The following is a 21044-nucleotide window of genomic DNA, read 5'->3' on the forward strand; positions in this document are numbered from 1 at the left end:
AAGTAAGGTCCTAATGTCAGCAGAAGGACGGGGAGGGTGGGGGTGGTGGATGATGGCTTTCCTACAGCGCTTCAGGTGGAGCTGGTAGGATGCTTCCTTCGGTCCTTCTGGCACTCCAGCTGCCCGGTGTTTTTGGGGCAGTTTGAACAAGACTGAACTAGAAAAAAGACTTGGCTGGACTCAGGGCAAAACAAAATTCCACTGAGCTGGTCTCCTGGATCTGCCGCGCCGGGAAGGGGGGTGCCAAAGGCAGAGTGATTTGGACTGTGGGAGCCAGGCAGGACCCTTGGCTGGGACCCTGGTGATGGTGGCGAGCCGGAGCACGCCCTTGGCAAGAGTCCCTGCATGTCCCCACCCATGTCCCCCAGCCACCCCGGCAGTGCCGGCTCCTGTGTCCCCAGGTCTGCCCCTGCAGCCACAAAGAGCCACGCAGAGACATGTCCAGCAGCTCCCATGCCCCACGTTGTGCCATGGCAAGGCAGCACGACAGCCATCCTCCACCTGGAGCTCAGGGAGAGGCGAGGCGAGGCGAGGCGAGGCGAGGCGAGGCGAGGCGAGGCGAGGAGAGGCGAGGAGAGGAGAGGAGAGGAGAGGAGAGGAGAGGAGAGGAGAGGAGAGGAGAGGAGAGGAGAGGAGAGGAGACGGGTGTGGGCGTGCTGGAGATGTACCACCGTGCTGAACCCTGAGACCACCTTCCAGTGGGGAAGGGGAGGAGAACAAGATGGTTTGTCATTGGGACGGGGTGCAAGAACCAGCCACAGGCCGTCCAGAAGGGCCGATACGGGGAGAGCTTTGTGGTGCTGCTCCAAGGGAGTGCAGACACTGCAGGCACCAGGAGCTCCTGCCAGGGGGGACAAGGGCTGTGTCAGGCAGAGGAGGGGCTGGAACATTCCCAGGTTTTAGGTGATGGAGAATTGGTTTCCAGAAAGACAGAGGAGTGGGTTTTTCCTATTTTCTTCAAATCCCAAAGGACTTCAGGTTTTGCTCTCCGTCTCTGCCCTCCTCCATGCACTGCACCACCTCTCGCCCGCTGTGTGCCCTAGGCCAGTAACTGGTACCCCTCTTTTCCTGCTGGTGAACTGCGGCTGAACCATCCCTTTGACCTGCTGAATCCTGACTACTTTATTAGTCCGGGTTTCCGATGCCCCAAAGGCCAGCGGGGCACAGCTGGGACGCCGGAGGGTCCGCGGCTCCTGCTCGGGGCTGCACCGGGTGCTCCTGGGCTGCGGCTTCCCAAGACCAAGACAGGAATGAAGGTGCACAGGCCTCAGGTGGCAGCTCGCATGGCCTTTCCCAGCTCCATTTCTCTGAGTTCCAGAAAGGTGGAGCAGCAGACGTGTCCCCCACTGCCTGCAGAGCACCCGGTCGAGCCCTCACATCGCACCCGACATCGCAATGCATCGCATTCCTCGGCCTCCCTGTCCGCTCCCAGCCCCTCATGGCCCAGAAAACAAGGTGCCCAGGCACACTGTGGCTTTTACAAGTTTGTGCCACCCCACTGCGCCCATCACCCCGCTCCAGCTCTCCTAGGATTTGGGTTTCCCTCCTGCAGGGACCACTGACACCTCCCTTGGCCACCGCCGCCAGCTGCGCTCGGTGGTGAAGAAGAATGTTTGCATTGGCTCGGGACTTTGGCTCAGTTTTTGTGTATATAAGGCAGAACTGGTTTTCCTTTTTATTTTTTAGGCATCGGTGAAAATAAAAGCGAGCAGGAATCCCGCGCGCCACAGGTTTGTTGCTGTCTCCTCCCGGCCTGCGGGTGCTGTGGCAGGGGAGGGATGCCGGCTCCGGGGTCGCACCAGTGCTGATGCTCCTGAGTGTGTCCGGGGTCGGGAACGAGGGCTCCTGCCCAGTCCCACCAAAACCGGTGCAGATGGATGTCTCGACGCAGCAGCCTTGTCCCTGTGGCACGCGGCGTGCCCATCCCGCAGGGACATTGCTGGGGGTGACACAGCCTTTGCCACGGAGAGGGCTGGCCGTGCCGGGCGACCCGATGGCTGCAAACGCACAGCCCCGGGGCCGCCGGGAAAAGGGTGAGGCTGGGCTTGGGCTGGCGGAGGCCAAAGAACAAGGCCAGCTGCCCACGGACGTGGCCACCTCCCATTGGCGCCTCCTGGCCTCTAATCTTGTTTTATGGCTGTTGACGGGCTGAATATCCTCCTTGTCCAAGAAGAGCAAACAGAGAACGAGGATGTGAGATAGTGCCTGGGACAGCTGGCATTGGTGCCCGACGCTCTCCTCTCTCCATCCCAGCCCCGTCCCCCCAGTCCTGCAGGGCACCGTGCAAGGGGCTGCCCTCGAATCCCAGCTCAAAACGGCTCCTCAAGCCCCCACGTGTGTCAAGTGTCGCCTGGAATGAGGCAGGAATGTGTGTGCCAAGGTGCCCGGGCAGGGCAGGTAGCTATGGAGGGACACCTAATGCAGGATAAAGTCCTCATGGGTGGAGGAGACGGAGGAGCAGGGGCAGTGTGAGGTGGCACTGCAGAGAGAGTGACAGTGCAAAAGGTTTTTTCCTGACATTGCAACAGCGGCTGCACCTACTGCTGCGCCCTGGTGACCCCACGGTCACCCGTACAGTGCCTGGGCTGCCCGCGGCGTGGGACCACCGCCTCCCTGCACCCCTGCAAGGGCACACGGGGCATCAGGAGCTAAAGCAGGCTGTGGGAGACAAGGGGAATGGAGCTAGTGCCGTATGGGAAAAGGGATGGGACTGGACAGACCACCTGCCCAAAGAGCTGGGCTGGACTGGGGAAACTGGGGTCCACTTCTGTGTGGAGGCTCCAGTGCGGTGCCCATAGCCAAGGGCTGGCTCTTCCACATGCATCCTCCTCCCTTGCTGGGCTTTATCCTGCCTTTGACATCCAATTTTGTCATCGCCAGGTGTGGACTGGCTGGTGGGATCCTGCCCTGGCAGGGGATGGGGTGGTGGCAGCCCAGCCCCGGGCATCACCGTCACCTGCAAGGTCTTGCTCAAGGGGGAAGCTCAAAGGGGAACAGAGTCCTGGAGGGGGATGAAACGTGCATCTCCCAAACTCCCTTGCTGCATTGGAGTGTCCATGGGTGTGCACAGGGCCGGGCTGGAGGGAAGATGCTCCGCCGCCCACCCAGAGAGGCTGCGGGTGCCGTTGACAGGATGAAATTCCAACTGATACCCTAATCTGGCGCCTGCCTGTTTGCACAGCAGGGTAAAAGTCCAGCGAGCCGTGGGCTGTGCCCTTGGGTCCCTGCCGCCCGTGTGTGCACAGGGAGCCGGCGCTGGCGGGAAGAGGCAATAAATGTGCCCACACGCCCAGCCACCCCTTCCCCCAACACACACACACACCCCTTGGTCGGGTGACGAAATGCATCTGCTGCGTCCCCGCTCCCGTGTCCTCCCCTGCCTCCCTCCAGCCGTCGTTTGGGCAGGGATGGGTGAGCCCTGCGGGGTCCTCCCCGTGCCAGGAAAGGGGCTGGTGGACCCCATGTCACCACCAGGTTTGGGACCTTTGGTACAAACCTCCTGGACACGTGTCACATTGACGGTTGCACCCCCAGCAGGTGACAGGCACCCAGTTCTAGCACCTGCAGCAGCTGCCTCTTGAGTCCCACAGCCCCACATGGAGCCTGGTCCTTATGGGGACAGCCTGGACCCACGGTCGGAGGACCCTGACCCCAACAAGCCCCCACAGTTTCTTCCTGTTCCTTCCTCCGTGCTTCCCACCGGCTCCTGCTGCCTGGCTGCACCCCTCCTCGGAGAAATCTTGAAACCATCATCAAAATAAGGCCACGCACACCAGGTGGCCAAAAACACCGCCAGCCTGACAGCAGCCTCCGGCATGGCACGCTTCCCGGCGGTGACTAACTGGAGCGCCGCTGCCGTTGTCGCCTTCCTCGTGTCTTGCGGAGTGGATCTGGGCACGGTCCCATCTTGCTGTCAGCCACCTTCTCGCCTCTTCCCGGGCGGCTGACGCCGGGATGCGGGTGGGTGCCCGAGCAGGGGGGGCCAGGGTGTTTCCCCAGCCTGAGTGCTGCCTTCTCTTTTCCCACTGGTGGCAAATGCCTGTCGGGCGCTGCATCGGGATGGAGAGCCACATGTTTGCTTTCCTGCAGCCCTACCACCCCGCTGAGCCCGTGCTTCAGCCCACGGGAAGGGAAAGGTTTACTTGATGTCCCAGGGGGGGCTCAGGGGTGGGGTGGGAGAAGGCAAAACTTGCTAGAAAATGGTTGCAAGCCCCATGTGTGCACCCTAGTGCTGGGCCCTTGGGCATCAGGACTCGGGGACAGCTGTGCAACACCGCTGTCCTCCACCTGAGCTCTCCTGGGTTTTCTGGGGTCCCTGGACTGCGCTGCTCCTCATGGGAACACCCCTCCAGCTCCTACTGCCTCTGGTGGGTGCTGTTCCACCAGGTGCATCTCTTGCCAGCTCCAGGGCGATGCCAGACTCGAGCCAGCTCTGCAATGAGATGCTGGAGCACCCCAAATGCCTGGGGTAGAGTGTCCACTCCTGGGTGGTCCCAGGAGATGGAGAGCTGATGGTGCTACCGGAGCAGCACCAGCCAAGCCAGAAAGGGATCTCCAGACGCAGAGCACCCCATCGGCGGTGGTATTAACGTCAACACTTCAGGGTTGTATCAGCCCTGGATGTCTCTGCTGGTAAACACTGCCCCAGAGACAAGAAGTCAGGGGCTTGAAGTCCACCCAGGGAAGGACATGGACCTGGTGGAACGGGTCCAGCAGAGGGCCACAAAGATGATCCGAGGGCTGGAGCACCTGTGCTATGAGGACAGGCTGAAAGTCCACCCAGGGAAGGACATGGACCTGGTGGAACGGGTCCAGCAGAGGGCCACAAAGATGATCCGAGGGCTGGAGCCCCTCTGCTATGAGGACAGGCTGAGAGAGTTGGGGTCGTTCAGCCTGGAGAAGAGAAGGCTCCGGGGAGACCTTAGAGCCCCTTTCAGTCCGTAAAGGGGGCTACAGGAAGGATGGGGAGGGACTCTTTATCAGGGAGTGTAATGATAGGACACAGGGTAACGGCCTCAAACTGGAAGAGGGTAGATTTAGATTGGATATCAGGAAGAAATTCTTTACTGTGAGGGTGGTGAGGCGCTGGAACAGGTTGCCCAGGGAAGCTGTGGCTGCCCCATCCCTGGAGGTGTTCAAGGCCAGGCTGGATGAGGCTTTGAGCAGCCTGGGCTGGCGGGAGGTGTCCCTGCCCAGGGCAGGGGGGTGGGACTGGGTGATCTTTAAGGTCCCTTCCAACCCAAACCATTCTGTGATTCTGTTTGTGCAGGGCTCAGTCCATGCTGGCAAGACGGGGCTGGGGCAGCTGTAACAAGGTGGCACCAGCCTCTCCCCTCCTGTGCCACAACGGTGGCCACGAGACGCTTCTCTTTAGGTGGATCCCAAGTGAAAAACCCAAAGGGGTGATTCAGGTCATGCAGGCACGAAAGGCAAACAAAGCATCCCTGCCCCGAACAGGAAGGGTGAGGCTGGGACAGTGCCCAACATGGCCCCTGGCTACCAGCCTGGCCAGCTCTAGGCTCAGCAGCATTCCCCACCAGCATCCCGGCAGAGGGAGAAGTTGAAGGCAGGTAAAACCTGGATGGGTGAATTCCCGAAGACTTTTTCTTTTTTTTTGAGGAAGCTGTGAGTGTGCGAAAAAAAGATGTTTGTTGGGTTATATAGTTTGCTCCTTCCTCCTTTCCTGCTGGGAAATCCGGGTAAATGTTAGCACTGTGCAAACGCTGAGCCACTTCATCACGTTGGATTCTGCAGAAACGTGTCTTTATGCTCGGGATCCATTTCCTTTCCGGGAAAATTTTCAGAAGTGCTTGGAGGGCTATAGGAGCACGACGATATCAGGGAGATTTGCTCTTATGTTGGGCAGGCTGGGTCCTCTTGGTACCAGCCCTGTCATTGTCCTCCATGTCCCCAGTGCTGCCTGCTCAGCCTTAAACCCGAGCAAAGCAGCTGGGGACCAGTCTGGGGCAGGTTGGAGCACCACGGGGCATTTGCAAGAGAAAGTGACACACACACCCTGATGGACTGGGCACAGTCCAAGGAGAAAGTGAAGGACAAAAGGATATTATTGAGGGAAAGAGGCGATACTGTGGGTCCAGAGGCAGACAGCAGCTCTCCTGGTACCACACTGGCCCTGGGGCACGTGGGGTTGTCCCCTCTTGCAGCCCCACAGGGGACATTTCCCACCATGGAAGTGGGAGAAGCAGCCACAGATGAGCTCTCTGCCATCTCAATGGGGATTTGACTGAGCATAATGGGGAAAATCCCACATCTCCCTGGGTTTAGAGGCTGTAGAATCCCACTGATGACTTAACAGGGACATCTGAACCCTGGAGATGTGACATGTGCGCCAGCACTGGGATGATGATATGATGGACTCAGGATCACTCTTGCCCCCAGGATGGTGGGATGTACTGGTCCTACCCCAAGGGACTGATGGCTGTTGAGCATCCCCTTCCCTGGGCTGGGGACCGGGCTGGGGCAACACAGGGAGAAGCCACTTCTGACCTGCTCAGGCTGCAGCCGTGTCCTGCCATAGGAAAATCAGCTCAGAGCCGGACAGAAAGGTGTTGGGAGCATCTGGGATCTGCACTCGCACTGGTGCCACCACTGCCTGGGGCACGTGGGAGCCGCGGGGTGGCCAGTGGCAGGATGCCTGCAAAGTCAGGTCCGTCCCTAGGGAGACCTGACGCATTCATGGCATGAGTAAGGCAGCAGCCATTCCTCCTGGGGGCTGAGGTCCCGGACACCCCCCTGGCAGGGGTGCGTTTGACAGACAGCCCTTCTCCAGCCTGCCGAGAGCCGTCCCCTCCTCCTTCCCTGCTCAGCACGCAGCCATCCTCAACTCCAGGCAAACCTTTCCTCCAGCCCTGCTCCCCCTGTCCCCCCCCCCCGCCGCCTCCCCCGGCCCCGCCAGCCCGGCCGGCAGGAAAGTGGCACCCCTCCTCGGCTGTCATCGCTGCGCCCGCTCCCCCTTCTCCCTCCCTACCGCCGGAGAAAGCGAGAGGAAAAAGTGTCGGAACGGGGAGCGCATAGCAACAGGATTCTGGGATGAAGAAGATTCGGCAGCAGCATCTCCGGGAGGTGAGAGCCGGGATGAAGCGGGGGTGCCCCCCAGGGCTGGGAGCCGGGGAGCGGGGGGCACAGCATCCTCATCACCCCGTGATTCCCAGCCCGGGGACCCTCCGTGTGCCGCCGACAGACTTTTCCCCGGCAGGGATTGCAAACGGGGATAGTGTGCGTGCGTGAGGATGAAGCGGGATGGTGGGGAGAGGGATGGGGGTGTGTGGGGGGGTACATTTCGTAACGGCTGCTCCTGCCTCGCTGCAATTAGCGGGCCAGAGAGGCCCTGCGCTGCCGGCAGAGCTGCCTGCTGCCCGCTCCGGCTGGTGGGGGCTCTCTCCCATCCCTCCCCTGCGAGCGGGGGCTGCGGGCGAGGGTTCGTGTTGTGTCTGGGCGGGCGGCCGGGGGTGGGCACCGGGGGCAGAGCCGGCTCCCCGCGGCGGGGCTCCCCGGGGACGCTGCTGCCGCCACCCCGGGGACTGCCCGGTCCCGGGGGGTGCTGAGGGATTCCCCCCCCTCACCGGGATGGGCACAGGGAACCGGGCAGCTGCTTCTCCACCTGCAGCTGGGATTGCCTCCTCCTCCACAGGAATTAAAGGCGTCAGGGTGGTGCTGGACCCTGAAGCCCCCTGGCCCCCTTTGGCAGCTGGCAGAGCTAGAAACCCTTTTTATATCCTGCTGGAAACCTTTTATAATCCTGGCTTTCAGGTTTTTCGATCCTAGGTTCCCCTCCACAGCCACTTTGCCCTTACCAGGCTCTCTGGTCCCTGCCTCCCCCCATGCTGGGGACCAAGCCCCTTCTCATGCCCATCCCGCATGGGGACACGGTGGTGCAGGGTGGCAGAGGCTGGCGGCCACAGCTCCCTCATGGGGACATTCTGCTGCTGCTGGTGGGTCACCCCTTCCCAGAGCATGCCAGGCAGCCACCCAGTGCTGTGAGCCCCTGGGGCTCTGCTCTCTGCCAAGCCATGCCGCTAACCACAGGGCAGGGCGACCCCAACCTGTGCCAGCCTTCAGATGAATGATAACCCAGGAGAGTTTCATCCCTGCCGGAAAATTCCTACACTGGGACATGATTTAAAAAAGCCAGCAGTGGCCTGGTGAAAGCCAGCAGCTGTCTGATGGGCCTGGCAACCTCAGGGCTGCCTTTCTCCGCTGTTTGTTTGGAGGCATCACCCGGCTCTTGACTCTCCTCCTTTTTCCTACAAATTGCTTTTTCAGATGACTTTGTGACTGCAAGATCCATTAGAAGTTGTCTTTGTCCCTTCCAAAGGCTTTCTGAGACGCTTGAAAGAATTGCTCTGCTGCTGGTGATCCTGTTTAACATTTATTCAGGAATTCATTTAGTCCCACAGCGATCATCTGGAATAAAAAGCAGATGTCTCCGAGTTATTTTCCCCATTGCCGGTGATGCTCAGGGCCCTGCTGGCCTTGATTACCCAAAAATACTCTTGCTGAGCTCCAGATGGAGAACCTGGTGCTTGCAGCCACCCAGCACCTTGGGACCACCGTGTCCGATGCTGGCATCGGGCTTACCCAGAGCCATTGGTGGCCGATGGCATTTGCACAGCCCCAGCTGCAGCGCCTGCCCTGGGACCTCAACAGCCTCCTCTCCCTCTCCCTTTGATCCGCTTCCCATCAGTGAGCCGGGATTTTTAAGCCTTGGCACCAGACATGTTTTAGACATATGGAAATTCCTCTGTAATAGAGAAGATCTTTCTCAGGCTCTAAGGATTTCAGGATGGCTTTTGCATATTATAGTATTTCCAGAAGAGCTGAGTGGATGTTTTTTATTCGTTTGCTTATTTGCTTTGGGGGGTTATTTGGTAGAAACAGGCTTAAAGCCCAGGGAGGACAGTGGTGGGAGCCAGGGTTTGGGCTGCCCTTCCCCATACCCAGGCACGCTGCCAACCCGCATCCTCCTGCCTGAGCCTCTGCCCTCCTCTGCCTGCCACAAACCGCCTCAAACCTTCCTTTCCAAGGGTTTGGGGATGAAAAGCCATAAACGTTTGCAGCTGTGCGTGCTCCCCGTGCTCTGGACATCGCTGTAATGAGTTTGCTTCAGCCTCAGCAACCTCCAGCCCCCAAACCAGCTCCAGCATCGTTTGCTCCCTCTTCTGGCATGTGCTGGGGGAAACCGGGGTTAGCGCAGCCCTTCAAGGGGCGCTTCCACACCATGGAGACGCTTTATTTGCTTCACTTTCTAAGAGATATTCCATTTCAATTAATTTGTAGGTTGGTTTGTGTTTTGTTTTTTTTTTCTCGAAGAGATTAACGAGCAATTCGAACTAATCTGAAGTAGTGACTCACATGTTACAGACGCGCTGTGCTCGCACGCGGCTGGGATCCGCAGGGGAGAAATCTGGCGTCGGGTGACATTTCTCCCGACCGAAGGCTGTGGCCCACGAACAAAACACCGACAAAATAACCCCACAACGCCAGTTTGACTGGAGACAAAATAGGATGGAAGAGTAACTTTAATCTGGCTGGGTTTTTTCATGGATACAGCCGAGTTTTGCGCTGGTTTAAGTAAATAGGTTTACAGAAAATAATTAGCACAGGGCAATTTCCTTGTGGAAGCCAGCTCTTATCTTGGCAGAGACTAAAGTGCTTTTTTCTTCTCGGTGACCTTTGCTTTGCTGACTTCTTTGGGAGCATCTTCTGGTGAATAATGGGCAGTGATGCCGTGTTCAGAGAGGACGCGGTTGCCAAGGGAGCTCTTAGTCCCCGTCTGTTTATAACCGCGAGACGGGAGCCCAGTTTGAAAGATGGCAGTTGACGGTGGAAAGCACTAGAGCAATATCGTAGCACTGGAGCACTTCGGCTGCTGCCGAAAAAGAAAATTCCTGTCATGACAAAGGCTGAAAGGGAGCATTAATCCTATAAAAAGGGCCGGAATTGAGCCAGCGCGTGGGATTTCCAGCAGCCTGAAGGAGAGAGGTGTGCATTTCTCTGCTATTTGGGACAAAGCTGGGCTGGAATCCTTAAATACTGCATTTTGTGATTCATTTTAAGCCAGGCAAATAGGCCAGGCTTTCTGTGATTTTTCTGGAAAGGCTATGATTTGGGGCTTTTTGGGGTATTATAGTCATGGAGCAGCCTCCGTGTGTGTTTTCCAGCAGCATCCCCGGCCGGTTCCTCCCCAGCCTGCCCGATGGGGACTGCAATGTCACCGTCCTTGGGGTCTATCTGACTCCTGAGCACTCTCTGCTTTCTGCCCTGGGACCCCAAATTTAAACTGCAGAGCTCCAGCTAAAGATGTTAATAAGTCATCACTGAGACACAGGTGACAAACTACATCCCATGGACTTTGAAGAGGGTGACCGGGATGGCGACCACGCCGTGTACAGTTTGGAAAAGGTCTGGTTGGTTCCTTTCTTTTGTTTTTGTTGCTTCTGTGTTGATTTCCATGCTACACCTGATGGATGGACACCTGCATTTCATGAGGTCATCAGCTCCAGGGATGCCCTCTTGCAGCTGTTTAGGATTCAGGCAGAGGTGCAGGAATCAGGCGAGAGGATTTAATGATCTCCCAGCGTCCCTCCTTGCTGTTTTCCTGTGATGCAAGCCTGGAAAGCGAGAGATCCCCAGACACTGTGATGGACTGGGAAGTGTTATTTTTTTGGGAAGGCCAAACTGTGACGGCCCCCCATAGGTCCTGTCCCCACCCGGCAGGGACCTTTGTGAATACAGGTTTTTAGCAGCTGAAACTTTTGGGAGGGATGTTGCAGAGCAGCCTGGCCATCGCCTGCAAACACAGGTTGGTGCGGGTCATGCCCGCTGTGTGAGCTGGGCTAATTAGCAGGCACGGCCACGGTTTGGAGAAGCTGCTAAGCCGGAGAGCTGTGTTCAATTGCAGCAGGAGGGCTGCCAGGTAGCAACGGTTTTATAGCAACAGTATTATATTTGGGTCGCATTTTGGCTTTTCAGCCTGTGTTTCTGAAGGTTTTTCTTCTTGGCTTTGTGATGATGACGTCCAGTGGGGATGGGCTTTTAATGGTGGCGTTTAGTGCATTTCAGGTTGCCTTTGGGAAGAATTTGCCCCGGCTTGTCCTGTCCCTCGAGGCGTTTGCACGCCGGCTGGGGACGGGTTTGTCACCGTGCTGGGAGCCTTTGGCGAGAGCGTGCTGGCAGCCCCGGGGTGCCGGTGGCTGGAGAAGTGGGGCGCACCCTGCGAAGGGTGGGAGCATGCAGCCTTCGCCATCAGTAACGCAGCTCCGTGTCTCCATGGGAACCGGCAGCAGGAGCATCCTGTGGTCCGGCTGGAGAGGAGGAGGAGAAGAGGAGGTGGCTGCCACCTTCCCAGGTGGCTGCAGCAGGGAGCTCTGATCTCCCAGGGGACAGAGGTCTGCTGCTTATGGATGCAAGGGGATCCACACCTCGTTCTGCCTGACCCCTCCAAATCCAGGCCCCTTTCCCTCAGCCACATCCCATGGGCTTGTTCCCTGTAAGTGCAGGAACCCAGGGACACAGAGTTGGCTGCTTTTATCTTTTGAGAGCCCAGGAAGAAAGGAAGGTTCCCAAATGAGCTCCTCCTGCCCTGGTCCTGGTGCCTTGTCAGCAGGGACCCCAGCATCCTTCTGTCTCTGTGCCTCAAAACCAGCCGAACCTGATATATCCCGGGGCAGGATCCTCATCCCACCCCTTTTCGCTGCCCAGCCTTGCCGAGGGGATATCTGCGATGGGATCTGCTGGCTGAGGCTTTCAGCTTTGGTGACTGCAGGTGGGATGGGATGTTTTCCCCAGTCTCCCGAGGCCAGGAGGTTGGGGAAATTCGGGTAGACCAAACATCTCACTGCAGACCTGATGTAAACGCACACACAAGCACCGAGGAGCCCTCCGCCCTGCCTAAATGTACCGCCGGACTCGCATCTCCCTCTTGCGGGAGGAAGGGAATGGGTTAATCCCCTGCCCGCTGAAGAGCTGCCTCTGCCTCTGATCCAGGGCAGATGAGGGAAGCTGGAAGAAGCTCTCTCAGCAGGGAAAACTGGGAGCAAGTCGCTAAATCCCCACAGTGTAGGCTTTTGGCAGTTGAAAAAGGGTGAAAAATGCACGGAGTGTGTAATGGCAGGCGAGTGCCCGGCATGGCAGGGGCACATGGGGCTGGGGTGTTGTGCTCCCTGGAATGCTGGTGGTGACTCTTCCCCTGCTGTCTTCATGCCCATGCTCTGCAGGAGATCAGGAAAGTTTATCGTGGCCCCTTGCAAGGAATTATTGGGAAACTAGGGTTGCAAGATGGGTCTTGGCCTCCAAGGGTGAACTGGGACCATCCTGCCTTTGCCAGGGGAGTTCTGGCCGCGTGGGATTTCATTTATCCCATTCCCTTGAGCTGCAGCAGAGCAGGACGCCATCGGCTGGGGTGGTGACAGAGCTGCTGGGACAGGGTGTCCCCAGGGGACAAATGTTTTGGGGGTCACAAATTCACACCTGAGATCTCAATGCTCCTTCCCTCTCTCCTGCGCTTCCCCCACCCATTTTTATTCCTTCCCTCGGCCCCCATCTGTCTGCCCCCTCCCATCCCCTGCTCTCTCCTTCAGCCGGTGACGCCAGAGCTCCTGGTGAGTCCCAGCAGCCAGGACGGGGACCTGGGCTCTGAGTGCCCAGAAGACAGAGGGAACTGGACGGGGCGGCTGGATTTCCTCCTCTCCTGCATCGGATACTGCGTGGGCCTTGGAAATGTCTGGAGGTTCCCCTACAGGGCTTACACAAATGGAGGAGGTACTCGAGCGTCGCTGAGCTGGGCTGGTGGGATGTGTCTCTGGAGAGATGTTACTTTTAGGGTGTTTTTCTTGCTTCTTGCAGGAGCGTTCCTGGTTCCTTACTTCATCATGCTGGCCATCTGCGGGATCCCCATCTTCTTCATGGAGCTGTCACTTGGCCAGTTCTCCAGCCTGGGGCCGCTCGCTGTCTGGAAGATAAGCCCTCTCTTTAAAGGTGCGTGAGTGAAGTCCAGAGCCTCTGCAGGGCGTCTGGAAGAGCTGCTTGATGAGGACATGGACCAGCAGTGTGGTCCTGTGGTCCTCACGGCTCTTGTTATAGAATCAAAGGTTAAATCCTGGGGGAAGGTGGAACAGACTGGACTTCTGGGTTAGCTGGTATAGTAGCTGCAAGATATGTATGAGATCTATCAATCTTTAGAGGCTCTGGGTGTCATGACCAGTTCTAGAAATTGTATGAAAATTATTAAGCCAGCTAGTGTACAAAATACAGCATCAAAGCTAAGCAATGACTGTTAAAGACAAAGGTAAGAATAAAGCATTCAAAAAAAAAAAAGGTCAAATCAAATACTTTTACTCTCAACATTAAGTTGGGATAAAATTATCTGTATGATGCAATAGATCATCAATTCAGAGAAGGCATGTCCAGAGGGAATAATGGCAATAAGAGGCTCCCCCCACCACCAGGCCAACCTCTGACTGGTTAAACATTTGGCTGCTGAGATCCAGTGTCTGACCCTGGTTTTGGATATGCTCCGCTTCGGAGAGGTGGCTCACTCCTTCTTTACCCTCTCCTTCCTCCAGGCGTTGGCATGGGCACGATCCTCATCGTCTCCCTGGTGGCCATTTACTACAATATGATCATTGCTTACGTTCTCTTCTACCTCTTTGCATCCCTCACAAGCGACTTGCCCTGGCAGCGCTGCGGCAACTGGTGGAACACCGACCTGTGCCTGGACCACCACGTCATCAAGGCGGGGAATGCCACCTTCCCCGTCAACATCACCAACACCGTCAGCCCCAGCGAGGAGTACTGGAGGTAAAGAGGTCAGCCTGACCTGGCCATGAGGACATGGTTGGGATCCAACCAGGGAGAGCATGGGGATGGGATGAGGGTTGAAGGTCTGCACAGCTCGTGTCATGGTGGACACCCATGGTGGGCATTGTGGGTGCAGTGATGGGCTCTTGGGGTCAGCTGTGGGGGATATCTCACTTTAGCCATTGGGATCATGTCCCCGGGATGTGGGAGGTGTCCACGATCTAGCGCTGCTTTGCTGGCTTGGAGAAATGTTAGACTGAAATGCATCCCATGGCTGGACCGCTGGGAATTTGTTCCCAAGCTGCCAGGCATCCCCTCTGGGCTCTTTCATGCATGGTGGAGAAATCACACCAACCACTCCCCTGCCAGTGCCTTGTTGCTCTCTCATTGCTGGGATTTTCGACAAGGTTATTTTTTGCAGCAGAGGCATTGCTAGGTCGAGAGAGGGCCTTTGGAAGAAGGCAAGGGGTGCCCGTGGCCCCTCACTGCTGGTTCTCCTTTCTCCCTAGCCGGTACGTCCTGCACATCCAAGGGAGCTCTGGGATTGGGAATCCCGGGAGGATCCGCTGGAACCTGTGTCTGTGCCTGCTCCTTTCTTGGACTATCGTCTACCTGTGCATCCTAAAGGGAGTCAAATCCTCTGGCAAGGTAAGGGCTGGACAGTCTCTTTGGAGGAACCTACAGTGATGCCCACCAGTGCCTGCACACCTGGGAAAGGGAGACCCATAAACAACGTCATTTGGACACCACCCACTTCGGGGATGGCTTGCACAGCCAGACGCCAGCAGGGCTGACACCACTGTCCCTGCTACATCCCAAGGACCCCAGCACTGCCGGGGGATGCCGGAGGATGCAGTGTTCCACCATGGGGACAGGGCTGGGGGGGAGCACTCGTGCTGTGCTCTTGCTCCCGGCTCTCCCAGCTGGCTCTGCTCTCCTGCAGGTCGTGTACTTCACCGCCACCTTCCCGTACCTCATCCTGGTGATGCTGCTCATTCGTGGCGTGACCCTGGAGGGGGCCTGGAAGGGAATCCAGTTTTACCTCACGCCCCAGTTTGATCACTTGCTGTCTTCCAAGGTGAGCAGGATCTTGTGCAGTTTGTTCAAGACACAAAAATGAACCTTCTCCTGCCACCTCCAGCATGTAGCAGAGATGGTTCCTTTACCTGGGTGCCTTTTCTGGACAAGCCCTGACACAAAATCCTCTCTCTTGGTTGCTCCCAGACCTTTCAGCAATCTGTCTTTGCTCCACTCCTTGTCTATAGTTGTCCCGGTTGTCCCATACTTTGTCCTGAGCCCAAACCATGACCGTATCACTCTTCCCACCTGGCCCAGCCCTGTGCCTGCATTTCTGGCTGTCTGTGCAGGGGATGGCATGCTCACCACCTCCCCTGGGTGCCAGGACCATGGGCAGGATTAACCCAGTCCCTGTGATGGGCTGGGAGGTGACGATGGGTGCCTGTGGTGGATTTGGCTGTTCTGGTTTTTCAAGCAATCTCAGCGTGCAGAGCAGGGAGTTTCCTTGGGTCAACAGTGTCTGTAGCAGAGACCACCCAGTTTTACAAGTGCACTTAATGCCATGCTAGGCTGGCTCTAAAATGCTCCCTTCCACTAGCCAGCTGGCCCACTACGAGTGTTAGCAAGGAAAGGCAAAGACCCCGTGACTGGAGGGGTGGAGAAGATGTGCTGGAGGCTCTGGGGAAGCATATTTCCAACTCCCTCTTCTTCAGGGGGAGGTTTCCAACCCTCTGCTCTCCTCAGACCTGCTTCCTTCCCCCAGGTGTGGATCGAGGCAGCCCTGCAGATTTTCTACTCCCTTGGGGTAGGCTTTGGGGGCCTCCTCACCTTCGCCTCGTACAACACCTTCCATCAGAATATCTACAGGTGGGAGCCAGCTGCTGTCTCCTAAAATCATGGGTTGGGGGGAGCCATGAAAACCACAGCTGGTGGGTTCAAAGCCAGCAGAAGCATGTGGTGCAGCACGTGGTCACCCAGCACTGTTCCTTGCCTGAGCACCTTACAGGTACCTGGCAGGTTGCACAGGCTCGCGAGGGACACAGGAAGGGAAAAGTCTCCTAAGCATCAAGACACAGTGTCTGGTTCAGAAGTTTTGGGGTGCAAGTGCTGAAGGCTAAGGATATTTGAGGCTAGTTATGCATGTTTGTCCTGTCCCCAGCATCCGTTGCAGGTCACCAGCAGAGAGGAGAGTCCGGGTGTTGGACATTTGAGCTGATTCCCTCCACTGGGGAAAGCAAGCCGAGGAGGAACCCCACAAAATGACCCATGTCATTAGATATACACTCCTTTTGACTCTGGAAAGCACATACCAAGAGAGGTCCTGGAGGAGAATCATACTGGGTCACCTTACTGTGGCACCTAGGGCTGGCAATGCCACCGTGCACTGGTGTGGGGTGGGAAGGAGTGGACATGTTCCGAGCATCTTCTTTCTCCTCTGTAGGGACACCTTCATAGTGACCCTGGGCAATGCCATCACCAGCATCCTGGCAGGGTTTGCCATCTTCTCTGTTTTGGGCTACATGTCCCAGGAGCTTGGGGTCCCTGTTAACCAGGTGGCAAAAGCAGGTGAGGCCAAATGAAGCTCCTATCTCCTTCACCCTCTGCCTGGGGGCACTGAGGAGCATCCCTTCCAGGATGGAAGGCATCCAAGGGTGTCAGCATGTGGGCTGGAGCTGTATGCTCAGCTGGCCAGGGGGAGGGAACAGGGGAGACTGGTTCCTGCTGTGCAAACCTTGAGCAGCATCAAATGATGCCTAATAAAGACCTGAACAAGGACCAGGCTGGTTCTTCTGCACCTCTCCACCCTCTGCTGCAGGACCCCTCCTGCACAACTTGCAGGAGCCCCAGCAGATCCCTGCTGAGGTGCTCCTCTCCCTCTCCCTCTCCCTCTCCCTCTCCCTCTCCCTCTCCCTCTCCCTCTCCCTCTCCCTCTCCCTCTCCCTCTCCCTCTCCCTCTCCCTCTCCCTCTCCCTCTCCCTCTCCCTCTCCCTCTCCCTCTCCCTCTCCCTCTCCCTCTCCTCCCCCACGCCCAGTGCTATCACCCCCCTTCTCACCCTGCTGTCCTTTGCCTCCCCTAGGTCCTGGCCTGGCTTTCGTGGTGTACCCCCAGGCCATGACAATGCTCCCCCTTTCTCCATTCTGGTCTTTCCTGTTCTTCTTCATGCTGTTAACCTTGGGCCTGGACAGCCAGGTAAGGACGGATCCCACCAAGCCAGCCGTGGTGCCCAGGAGGCCCAGGGGACTCAGGGGACCCTCTTCTCCTTTGTGTGCAGTTTGCTTTTATGGAGACCATCGTTACGGCAGTGACAGACGAATTTCCCTACTATCTGCGGCCAAAGAAAGCTTCGTTCTCAGCTGTCATCTGCATTGCTCTCTTCCTGATGGGGCTCATCCTCACAACAGAGGTAAGGGTGTGGGGCTGGGTGCATCGTGGGAACTAGGTAGGACCTCATTTTAGGGAGGGTTTAGAGCAGGGGCTAAGTTTGCAGAGGCACACGTATTTGCATCAGCTAACAAGGTGGAAGAGAGACAGTCGATGAGCCTGGGCTTCCTGGGGATGTGAGGTCCAAGAGGAGAGACACCATGTTATTCCTGTCCCTGCAACCAACCCCATAAGGAGAACAATGTCTCCTGAGGGTGCCTGACCACTCTCTTCCCCAATGCCCGCAAAGGGCTGAAGTGTCCCCAAAAGTGGGAAGATAAGGGGGTTTATTGGGGTGCTGGTCGCAGGGATGCTGGCCACTGTGCTTTGTCTCCACAGGGTGGGATGTACTGGCTGGTCCTGCTGGATGACTACAGCGCTGGCTTTGGTCTCATGGTGGTGGTGATCACTACCTGTCTCGTGGTGACACGTGTCTATGGTAAGGGTGTCTGTCCCCACAGGGGCATGGGGAAGGGTGGGCTGTCTGTATGAAGAGAGGGATTTAGAAGGAGTGGTGGGGGAGCCATCAGCCTTGCAATGGAACGTGAAACACCTCTGCTCCCACCACTTGTTTCTTCTTGGCCATCACTGGCTTCACCTCTCCAGAGATACTTGGGGTGCTGAGCCTTGTCCCTCAGACAGGACCAGCTGGGCCCACCTTCCTGCATCTCCCAGCTGGGAGGGGAGACACTTCTTTGCTGTAGAGGATGCAAACCACCACTTTTGGTCAGTGCAGGGCTGCCTGGTACAGGCACCTGGCTCTGGGGAGGGATCATGGCTTCTGAGTCCCTCTCCCTCTCTCTCCTCCAGGCATGAAAAGGTTCTGCCGAGATATCCACATGATGCTGGGCTTCAAACCAGGGCCCTACTTCAGAGCCTGCTGGATGATCCTGTCCCCGGCAACAATGATGGTAACTGCTCACTTGAGGTGTGGGATGGAGAGCTGCAGTGGTGCCAGTATCCCTGGATGACGTCCCCTTGCAAGAAGTTGCTCTGCTGACGTCTGGTGCCCCAGGGACCCAGAGGTTTCTGGGCCTTTTTTGAGCATGAGACCTTCAGCGGGCTCTGGGCTGACCTCTCTTTCTTCCCATCCCGCAGGCTCTGCTGGTGTACAATATCATCAAGTACCAGCCCTCCGAGTACGGCAGCTACCGCTTCCCTGCCTGGGCCGAGGTCTTGGGCATCCTCATGGGAGTCCTCTCCTGCCTGATGATTCCCGTGGGCATGGTGGTGGCTGTGCTCCGAGAAGAAGGGACGCTGTGGGAGGTAGGAGGTGCTGGGGCCCTGCATTGCTGGGAAGAACCCCAGAAATGTGCAGGGATGACCACAATCCCCTGCCGAGCCCGTATCCCGGAAATTTCTGCACCCTCTCTCCTGGAGGTGTGTGTCCCCATCCCTCCTTGCTGCCCATGGGGTGTGAGAGACAGCGCGTCCCAGGGCATTTCCAGCAGCGTCCCTTCCTGCGATGCCAGGCAGGCACTGGGTCACGCTGCTTCCCAAGGGGCAGCCCTGTGAACATCCCTGTTATGCCTTGCCCGGCGGGGAAGTACATTGACCCTAGCTTGGGGCAGGCATGGACACGTGGGACTTTGCACCCATTTTGCCGGAGCCATGACAGAGCGAGGAAGGCAGCTATCGGGCCGTGCAGGCAGCACAGGCAGGATCCCTCTGCTGAAAGGCTTTCCCCAGGGGCAGGTTATGGAGCTGCTGGCTGCTCACAGCCTTCCCAGCCCTGGATGCTCGCCCCAGGCTGTTAAAAGCAGAGGCAGCAGAGCTTGCTGCCCTCCCTAGGCAGCAGCTCAGCGGCTGGAGCCCTGGCTGGCTGTGATCTGTCTTAGCACGGCCACGGTGGCATGGCCAGGAGCACCCTTGGCTGAGGCTAACCCTTGCCCGGGTGGCTCTAACCCCACACAGCAGGGTCATAGCCCTACACCAGCGCCCAGCTCCTGCAAGCCCTCCCCACCAGTACCTGCAGACCACAATAACCTCCCCAGCCCGCAGCACTTACACAGAGCTGCCATCCCAAAAAGCTTCAGGACAGGCTTCTGGCTCCATCCCATCCTCACGGGAGGCTCTTCCAGCCCCGCCGGGAGGGGTGGGTGAGCTGTCGGGAGGGGAGCAGAGAAGGGTGCTGGTGCCCGTGCTCCCCCCCACCTGTCCCCTCGCAGCGAGTCCAGCAAGCCAGCCGGCCTGCCATGGACTGGGGCCCGTCGCTGGAGGAGAACCGGACTGGCATGTACGTGGCGAGCCTGGCCGGCAGCCAGTCCCCCAAGCCGCTGATGGTCCACATGCGGAAATACGGGGGCATCACCAGCTATGAGAACACGGCCATTGAGGTGGACCAGGAGATCGAGGAGGAAGAGGAGGAGTCCATGATGTGAGGGGACCCGGCACCCCGTGGGCTGGGGGGGGGTCATCCCCCCAGTTTGCACAGGTTGCACTGCGGCACTTCAGGATGGCTTGGGGGGGATGTCTTTGGGGAGCTGCTGACCCTGCTGGCTTCCTCACCACCGCCCTGGCCCCACCAGGACGGAGCTGCTGCCCGGCCCGGTGCCCCCAAGATGTTTCTGTTCAGTGTGGCAAGCTGTGTGACGAGTCCGTGCGTTTGTGTGACAGTGTCTGGTGCGAGTGGCCGGGCTGTCCCCCTGCCACCCTCAGTCCCAGCCCTGCCCTGCCTGCGCAGGGATGCTCGATGCAGGGATGCTCGGGCTACAGGAGGTGGGGAGGAGAAGGAGGTCCCCTGCACTGGTCTGTTCTCTGCTCATGTGTAAGTAACTCCGATAACCCATAAACACACGTGGCAAAGGGCTGTAATATCCTCCATGCCCTGAGGATGCTGTGTATCGGTGCGCTCTGCTCACACGGAGGTACTCCAGCAAAACCAGCGCGAATCAGTGGCCTGCTAAAGAAATCTGATCTAGTAAACGAGCAATTAAAGCACTTAAAAACAATTAGGGGGAAAAAAAAAAAAAAAAAAGAAAAAGCTTTTTGGACCTTTCCAAGCTTGTAGATCCCCCAGGGACCTCAGTGGGTCGGGGCAGCGCTTCCCCGCGGTGCCTGGCAGGGCTGGGGTGAGCTGAAGGAAGGGAAGGGAATGGGTGACCTGTTCCCCATGCGTTCAGGTCCCAACTGGACCCCGTGTCTGTCCCCCGGGACTGTCCCTAGCCCTGGGCGCTGCTTTTCCCAGGGAAATGCGAAGGGCTGGGTTTTGGTGCCTGTGTGTGATTTTTGGGGTAACTCAGTCCAGGGCCCGTATCCCAGAGACCCCATCTCCTGCCGACACTGCTGGGGGTTGCTGGGGAGCTCCTGGACCGGGCTGTTTGTACCCAACGCTGCCAGTCCCCATCACCCCGGTGTCATGTGCGCCTTCCCCTGTGTGCTGTCAGCTCGCCATTAAAAAGCGGTGTGTGACACATCCTCTGCGTGGGTTATTTGGGGGGTTCTCAGTGTGCAAGAAAGGCAAGTCCAAAGGGGCTTCCATGAATGCAGGGCACAGTCCTCCTGGGCTTTGTCCTGAAAATCCTTGTCCTGGTCAGGTAAAAGCAAAAAACCCAGGAAAATTAGGGTTTATGTCTGGAATATGCATGTGGCCCTGGTGCACTGGGTTATTAACCCCATGGGCCATGGCAGCCCTGGGTCCAGCGCCGTGGGCTGAGTTTCCAAGGTAAACGCTGGCACAAGGCTGCGGTTTTCCTTAACGGTTGGGGAGATTTAATTATTGCCTTTGCCCTTCTGAGAGCATAGAGCCAGCTCTGACACCTTCTCTCCCTGCCCACCCACCTCTCCA

General features: G+C 57.7%; 1 protein-coding gene across 2 annotated transcripts; it reads left to right on the forward strand.

Annotated features, from left to right (window-relative positions):
- Positions 1-6534: 6534 nt before the first annotated feature.
- SLC6A7 (solute carrier family 6 member 7) lies at positions 6535-20671 on the forward strand. 2 transcript variants are annotated; one of them, XM_074604089.1, is made up of 15 exons: positions 9821-10002; positions 10182-10422; positions 12600-12780; positions 12865-12996; positions 13584-13818; positions 14328-14466; positions 14762-14896; positions 15599-15702; positions 16277-16401; positions 16914-17026; positions 17109-17240; positions 17597-17696; positions 18068-18168; positions 18356-18523; positions 19426-20671. In XM_074604089.1, the coding sequence occupies exons 2-15, from the start codon at positions 10366-10368 to the stop codon at positions 19636-19638; spliced, it is 1935 nt and encodes a 644-aa protein (XP_074460190.1). In that variant the 5' UTR covers positions 9821-10002; positions 10182-10365; the 3' UTR covers positions 19639-20671. The 2 variants fall into 2 exon arrangements, with proteins under 2 accessions (XP_074460191.1, XP_074460190.1); XM_074604090.1 differs by lacking the exons at positions 9821-10002; positions 10182-10422 and adding an exon at positions 6535-7083.
- The last annotated feature ends 373 nt before the right edge of the window (positions 20672-21044 follow it).

This window comes from Larus michahellis, chromosome 11 (assembly GCF_964199755.1).
Source record: "Larus michahellis chromosome 11, bLarMic1.1, whole genome shotgun sequence".
Taxonomy (NCBI): domain Eukaryota; kingdom Metazoa; phylum Chordata; class Aves; order Charadriiformes; family Laridae; genus Larus; species Larus michahellis.